The following is a 7,918-nucleotide window of genomic DNA, read 5'->3' on the forward strand; positions in this document are numbered from 1 at the left end:
GTGACAAGATCTTGCCAAGCCAGTTTTTTATTTTTTGTTCCATTTTTTCAATGATCTTGTCAAAGGTTTTCAGTTTAGATCTATCTATGAACAGAGGTACACTTAAGTGTGTATCCTTGATGTTTATTTTCTTAATCTTCATCAATCTACAAATGATACCTATGTGTTTCTTGTGCAATTTTTTGCTAAAAAAGAGGCCTGACTTTTCAAAATTTATTTATTGTCCTGATGCAGCACTAAAAATATGAATGGCTTCTAATACGTTTTTGCAACTACCTAGGTCAGCCTTAGTGAAAAGGAGCAGATCATCTGCGAAAAAAGATGAGAGATGTGTGGGGATTTAGGAGAAAGTTTTATCCCCTGAACTTTTTTTGTGTTTTGAAGATGATTTAGCAAACACGAAAAAACTTTCATACAGAGTATGAATAGGTAGGGAGATAGAGGGTCTCCCTGCATTGCCTAATGCCTCTGGATGGTTTGAAGTCGCTACAAGGTTGTCTATTATGTAGGACAACAATGGAAGATGTAGAGATACATTGATGTATAAGATGACACCAATGCTCTGAAAAGCCAAAAGCAGTTAGAGTTTTTATTAAGAAATTCCAATTGACTCTGTCGAAAGCTTTCGACATGTCAATTTTGAGACCTATATTGCATGTTTTCTTTTTACTTTTTTTCATTGAGTGAACTACTTCATGAGCTACGATTATGTTATCATATATTTGTCTAGAAGAAAGAAAAGTCGACTGTAAGGGGAAATTTTTTTTTCCAGAGTTTTCCTGAATCTATTGGCGAAAATCCTTGCTATTACTTGGGGTGTTACATAAGCCAATTGGCCTAAAGTTAGCAGGAGATTTAGGGTGTTTTTTCTTGGGGATTAAGAACAAGAATGTTTTATTTAACTCAGGGTGCAGATGCCTAGTTGTGAAGAAATCTTTAATAACAGAGACTAATTGAGGGCGAACAATCCCCCAGTTGTATTTAAAGAAACTCACCCAGGAATCCATCAGGACCCGATGCTTTGTTAGGTTTCATCTTTTCGACTAATTCCCAAATTTCCTCAGTGGTTGGTGTACTTGTTAGTTCTAGATTTTCCCCTAAGAAATACAAGGATTAATGTGTGAGAAGATCAGATCATCTGTAGTAGAAGAACTTTCAGTGAACAGATCAGAGAAGTAGGATGTTAAAACTTCTTCAATCTTTGGTCTAGCTGAGACGACATTATTATCCTTATCTTGAATGCACTCTATATGATTTATTTTTCTTCTTTTCAGAGTAGTAACGTGAAAGAAAGTAGTATTTCTTTCACCTAAAGCTATTTGTTATTTCTAGACTGTTGCTTAGCTATTTCTTCTTGAGTGTCGTACAGTGCTTCTAGCTCTCATAATTTTATGTGTGGTTTGGTTTTGAGTATTTTGACTTTAAATATTGCGCGGAACATTTTGGTGAAAAGTTTTGCTTATTCTTGGTATCTCAATGACTATAAATTAACAAAATTTAAGAATGGAGTCAGTAAACTCATTGTTGTTATTAGTTACAAGCTCTACACAGTTTTGCGTGACTTATTTAGGTTGATACTGGTATTAAATGGCCATATACAATAGTATAAACCGCTACTAACTGGTATCAGCCCATAATATCTGGGTTGCACGGATGCACAACTTTTGGTGCAGTGTCTGCGTCTGATTCATGTGGGACGCGGGACGCGGATCTGACGAGGCAACGACGCGTGTCAGACGCATGCACGTGCGCGTCCCACGCGCTTCTCCTCTGGACACTGTCTGGACTCACATTTGGACGCGAATGGGCCTTTGGTGGACGCTTATGGGCTGGGCTATCTCGTAGAGTTATTAGTTTTTCCTCCTTTTTAGAAATTTTTCCAACAAAAAACCTCACACAGAGTTTCGAACACTGATCTTTAGGGTGTTTAACTAATTAACAAAACCATTCAGCCACTTTTTACAGTGTGCTAGATGATGTAAATGCAACAAATATAAACGGACTTAAATATTTAAATGAAAATAATTTTCTTATACATACTATACATGTGCGCGTCGTGATATTTTCCGAATACAGTCGTGTTCGCGTTAGTGTCGTGTCGTGTCCGCGTCGCCTAATCCGTGTCCATGCAACCCAGGCCCATATCAATGAGGATGGTTTTGTTTTTCGTACATTTCACAACTTTCTGTCGAAGTATGGAGGTTTTCTCCTCTTTTCCAAGAAAAAAAAAAGAAAATAGAAAAAAGTCAATAAACCGGTAGTGATCAGTCGAAGTGGACTTAAATTGGAACATTTGAGTGGGACCCATGTGTGTTCTTTTATTGTCATGTCAACTCAACTCAATACTAAAAGAAGAAAAACAGAACTCTCCCGCGATCATTTCTCTACTTTCACTTAACTCATCTTCTCTCTTTCCAGCGATTAAATTTTTACTCAGAATAAGGAAATTAATATTAATGGAAGCAATTTCGCCAGCTTACGGATTACAATTGGTGAAGAAATGGTCCGGCTCTGATTCATTTTCCGGTTCGATACTTTCGAGTATGAGATCTTCCGGCGGAAAATTCAAGATTAATCGTATTTATGTTGGGAAAACAAATTCTTCAGTTGAATTAAGTGATGATCCTGGATGGAAAACTAAATTTCAAGAGGATTTTGAAAAGAGATTTTACATTCCTCATCTTTCTGATTTCTATGATGATGTTACTCCTATTCCTTCTACTTTTTGCCTCAAAAGCAGGTTCAATTCTTTCCTTCTAGTTTTTCTTGGTTTCATTTTTTTTTCCTGATTCTTTTAATTACTTATTGAAATTAATTTTAGATTGATTTAAAATGTTTTAATTTCTTTATATTTGAGATCTGTAATAATCTTTGTGGTGTCTAAGACATCATGCACAAGCAATTCTTGGGAAATTGGTAGCTTCGTGGTAATTTGGCGACTTTAAAAAAATAAAATGGATCTGAGATATGAAGAAAATGTAGTGAGATTTTGTTGTTGTTACAGGCGTCCTGTAATCGAAGATTTTGCAGATGGATATCCATCGGATGAGAAGTGGAATGGATATATAAACAATAACGATAGAGTACTTCTTAAGGTAATGCATTTCAAAGTTGCTCCAAATATAACCCCCGTGTTACATTTGATTCAAGTTTAGAACTATGTGTATCTTGGTATGCTTTTGTTGTACTGCTCACCTATTTCCTTTCTAGCCTACCCCAGCTTGTTTGGTACTAAAGGCTCAGAGATAACTGTTGCGCAAAATGATTCATATTTTGGCGGTTCATCTATATTTCATTTTGAATTCAATTTTGTTAGGTGATACACTATTCTTCACCCACATCCGCTGGGGCTGAGTGCATTGATGATCCAGATTGTTCTTGGGTAGAGAAATGGTAAATGTGTGATTTGTTCTTGTCTGATTTGGTTAGTTTTCCGAATTGCTCTTATTTTCTGATCACTGATGGGTATCGAATGCGTGTATATGATAGGGTTCACCGTGCCGGACCACGAGAGGAAATATACTTCAAACCAGAAGAAGTAGCTGCAGCAATTGTAACTTGCGGAGGATTATGTCCTGGTTTAAATGATGTTATAAGACAGGTTAGTCTCATTTGCAAAACTTTGTAGCTTAGTGAAACATTTTCATTATAAGATAAACTGCCCGTCTCCAAATACAAGAATTAGATGAACGATGTATCAATATTGTTTTGCATGAGAGATTAGACCCATCCTTTTTACCCCTGTTTCCGAAATATCTAGATTTATTCACAGCACATCTGTTTTTTGCTGCAGATAGTAATTACTCTCGAAATATATGGTGTAAAAAAGATAGAAGGAATCCGTTTTGGCTATCATGGTTTTTCTGACAAAGGAATCCCAAATATTCTGGTTTGCACTTATATGGCCTGTAAATCTAATTTCGAAATCAATGTGCACCAAGTCCTACTTTTCATGATTTTCTATTCCCTTAATGATATATTTTTTCTTTCTTATTTTCATCTTAGCTATCTAGAAAGGTGGTTGACAATATTCACCTTGCTGGGGGAAGTTTGTTAGGAGTTTCGCGTGAAGTTCCTAATGTTGGTCAGATCGTTGACAATTTGCAGGTCTTAATTGATACACACATTTTCTTAATTTCGAAATAATCATAGATTTGTCATAGTTTTGTATCATCGAGCCATGTCTTGAGACAGGTTATATATAAATTTTGTGCAAATTGATGCCAGGAAAGAGGAATCAACATGCTTTTTGTATTAGGAGGAAATGGTCCACATGCCGGGGCTGATGCCATACACAACGAGGTCTGTGATCTTCAGCCTTTCCACGTAGTTTGCATAACACATATATCAATAGTTTTGATTTAAAAGTACATGGACACTTCAATCTGTTTAAATGTTGTTGTTATGATCCACGAGGGCTAGAACCAGTTGAAACTTATATTCATTGGCTTCTTTCAAGTGCAAAACATGTTTGAAGTTGTGAGTCAGGAAGAAGTTAAAACTTACTTCCTTACTTTTGGATGTCCCATATATCTAAGCTGATTTCTTTTCACCTAGCTCACTATGAGCTAAGCCTAACTCAGATATACTATGGTGTACCTTTCAATATTCTAGTATGCAAGTATAAGCACTCTAAACTGATCAGATCTGTTAGATGCTAATGGTATCATATTGATCTAAGCTTCTACGATGATTTCCGGTTGCTAGAAACACATGCTTGTACACTGCTCAGTTCATTTACTGAAAGTTCTATTGTTTACTCTTGGAGAAGGCTCATTTGAATTTGTTTATGTTAGTGCCTTAAAAGACAGATGAAAGTGGCGGTGGTTGGTGTGCCAAAAACCATTGACAATGACATTCTAATGATGGACAAGACTTTTGGCTTTGATACTGCTGTGGAGGCAGCACAACGAGCAATAAATTCTGCCTACATTGAGGTACAAACTTAGTTTTGATTCTTTATTTACTTGTCAGTTGTCACATAGTTCCAACTTTGCCTGTTACCCATCATCTTATCAACTAAAACATACTGCTACTTATCCCTACCTTTTAGTTCATGGTTATGGTCCAACTGATACGGGTCTTTAATCCTTTAACTAGTCTTGTTATATTTTCTTTGCAGGCCCGTAGTGCTTACCGTGGTATTGGCCTGGTTAAGTTGATGGGCCGAGACAGCGGATTTATAGCCATGCATGCTTCACTATCCAGTGGGCAAGTTGATATCTGCTTGATACCAGAGGTACATATATGTTTAAGACATATTATCCTTCTCTCCTTCTTGTTCTCACTTATCTTTATCGTCTTGTTACTGATGATTTTGCTATCTTTTGATATCCAAGGTACCATTTCAATTACACGGTGAACATGGCGTACTAACACATTTAAAGTATCTTCTTCAGAAGAAAGGATCAGCTGTAATATGTGTATCTGAGGGAGCTGGCAAAGTGAGTTAAACAAGTGATAATGTAATAAGCATGGATTTTGTTGTGTATGTTGTCTTCTCTGTACAGAGTATTTGTGATTTTAACATCTCATTTAAATACCATCTACTTTTTTGAAGTATAACGTGTATAGTATCTGAACAGGGTAAGTAGGTGGCATTAACCCCTGTGTAGATTGTTGACACTTTAAAGTCATCTGGTGTATGTTACAGTCCCTGTATATTATAGGGTACTTGTCAGTTTTAATTCTCATGGAATTAATGTCTCTTATAAGGTAAGAGAGTGACAGTGTCTAATGGGTCAGTTTAGGTAGCATTATTTTTCCATGTTTTAACCGTAGTTCATTTGTAGGACTCCTTTTCGTTTTTTTTTTCTTTTTTTTTTTCCAGATGATAATTGGTGTTGATTGTTAGATGTTCTTTTTGTGCAGAATTTGTTAGAGAACAATAATGTAACAGATGCATATGGAAACTTTATGTTTAAAGACATTGGTGTGCATATTCAACAAGAGGTTAGTGGTTCTATCCAACATTATGCAAATATAAACTCTAATTTTGACTCTTTTCTGAATGAGACATTGGTCGTTCTTCCGCTTTTACACAATGCCTCTTTTATTAGTTAGAAGGCATAAAAGTACTTGTCGTTCATCTTTCGGTCATTGATTATATTGCTCTCTGCCTCTCTCTCATGACAGACTAAAAAGTTTTTTAAGGACGCTGGGGTGCCAGCTGATATGAAGTATATTGATCCCACGTATATGATACGTGCATGTCGTGCAAATGCTTCTGATGGCATTCTTTGCACTGTTCTAGGTCAAAATGCTGTGAGTCTTCCACTCAAATTCCCTCCAAATTTTTTGTACAATCGGCTAACTTGTAGCATGTACGATCATCAAACTCTGAAATATATGTTTTTCCATAACAGGTTCATGGAGCGTTTGCAGGATATAGCGGTATTACAGTTGGGATATGTAATACCCACTATGTATACCTACCAATTCCTGAAGTCATTTCCTACCCTAAGCAAGTTGACCCCAATAGTCGTATGTGGCATCGATGCTTGACTTCCACTGGCCAGCCAGACTTCATCTGAGCATCACCAGTATAGCACATTCTTACCGCATCTATTTGTTACAGAATTTCATATCATATTGCTAGGATATATGTGCATCAAAAGACTGCAAAAGCCAGCTACAGGACTCAGAAGGGTTGGGCCAGTATAAAACCAAAGATAATCCATGTAGAGGAAGAACAATATGATGAAAGAAAGCATTTTATGACTACAAAAGAACCTTAAAGTCTTGTTGTCCATTTGAATGACGACTCATGACACAACATTTTAAGTTCTGTGATTGTACACAGTGGTGAGTTAACCCAACACATCCTATAGTTACACTTTTTTTTTCTCTTTTTTTTTAAACATGTACACATTAAAAAAAAAAAAAAAAAACTAGAAGGAAGGTAGACGGGGGTAAGTACTACCCATAGAATCTGCAAGTATAATTTGATTTATAAAAGGAGGCGCAAAGCGTTCCCAAATGGTTCATATATGGTATCTTAATCCAAACTGGTAAAACTCATAAACCATGGCTCTGGAAAACAACAAGAAACACAAACAAATGGAAAACAACAGTACAGGTGTTGGAGAGGATTACTTCAGTAAATTACTTGATGCACTTATACATCACATCCTTTCTTTTCTTCCAACCAAATGTGCTATGTCTAGGTCCATTTTATCCAAAAGATGGAAATATGTAGCCATTTCTATCCCTGTTCTTGATTTTCGTCACTGGCGCTCTAGAAAGCAGCTGGAAACCAAATTGTTTATGAATTTTCTGGACAGGGTACTATTTCTTCATGGGAATCCTTATATCCAGAACTTTTATCTACGTTTGGATGAGGGTTTTTGATGAACCTAGAGTTTATAGATGGATCAGTACTATTATGAAGCGTAAAGTTCAAGTTTTAGATCTTTACATAAAAGAAATTTCAAGTACATCCTCCATATTTCCTCTATCATTTTTCACTTGTGATTCATTGACACCGTTGGATTTGCATTTTGAGTGGAAGACGGTACTATTTATTCCAAACACAGTCTCCTTTCCAAAGCTCAAGATACTTCGGCTCGGATATATATCTTGGTTTTGTGGATGAAACCTCGACCAGAAAGTTATTTTCTAACTGCCAAATCCTTAAAGAGTTGAGATTGTCTCGTTGTTGGATATCTTAGGGGTTATGCATTGTGAATCCGGCACTGGAGCACTTGTCCGTTGCTTCCTGTAATTTAAGAGAGTTAACGCTGAAGATGTCTGCTGCGAATCTATCTGACCATTAGTTACACTGGACACCCACTGGCAGACTTTGTCCTCGATAGCTTTCGGTTACTGGTTGGGGCAGATGTTTGCTTTTACATCATTGGGGGATCCACATACTCAAATGAAACATTTGTGGAGCTTTTCAAAACGCTGCCAAGTGTGA

General features: G+C 36.6%; 1 protein-coding gene across 2 annotated transcripts; it reads left to right on the top strand.

Annotated features, from left to right (window-relative positions):
- Positions 1 to 2,350: 2,350 nt before the first annotated feature.
- On the top strand, positions 2,351 to 6,988 carry LOC113277430 (ATP-dependent 6-phosphofructokinase 5, chloroplastic). 2 transcript variants are annotated; one of them, XM_026526532.1, is made up of 13 exons: positions 2,351 to 2,740; positions 3,005 to 3,095; positions 3,317 to 3,393; positions 3,490 to 3,601; positions 3,794 to 3,889; positions 4,006 to 4,107; positions 4,228 to 4,302; positions 4,797 to 4,937; positions 5,123 to 5,239; positions 5,340 to 5,444; positions 5,872 to 5,952; positions 6,136 to 6,264; positions 6,366 to 6,988. In XM_026526532.1, exons 1-13 carry the CDS (start codon positions 2,457 to 2,459, stop codon positions 6,531 to 6,533), a joined length of 1,578 nt encoding a protein of 525 aa, XP_026382317.1. In that variant the 5' UTR covers positions 2,351 to 2,456; the 3' UTR covers positions 6,534 to 6,988. The 2 variants fall into 2 exon arrangements, with proteins under 2 accessions (XP_026382317.1, XP_026382321.1); XM_026526536.1 differs by having other exon boundaries at positions 4,812 to 4,937.
- The last annotated feature ends 930 nt before the right edge of the window (positions 6,989 to 7,918 follow it).

This window comes from Papaver somniferum, chromosome 1 (assembly GCF_003573695.1).
Source record: "Papaver somniferum cultivar HN1 chromosome 1, ASM357369v1, whole genome shotgun sequence".
NCBI lineage: Eukaryota > Viridiplantae > Streptophyta > Magnoliopsida > Ranunculales > Papaveraceae > Papaver > Papaver somniferum.

Bases quoted from the DNA above. Each gene is read 5' to 3' on its own strand.
- LOC113277430 (XM_026526532.1), top strand. From the start codon at position 2,457: ATGGAAGCAATTTCGCCAGCTTACGGATTACAATTGGTGAAGAAATGG. The intron at 4,303-4,796 runs GTCTGTGATCTT...TGTTTATGTTAG, and splicing joins CTGATGCCATACACAACGAG to TGCCTTAAAAGACAGATGAA. The intron at 6,265-6,365 runs GTGAGTCTTCCA...TTTCCATAACAG, and splicing joins CTGTTCTAGGTCAAAATGCT to GTTCATGGAGCGTTTGCAGG.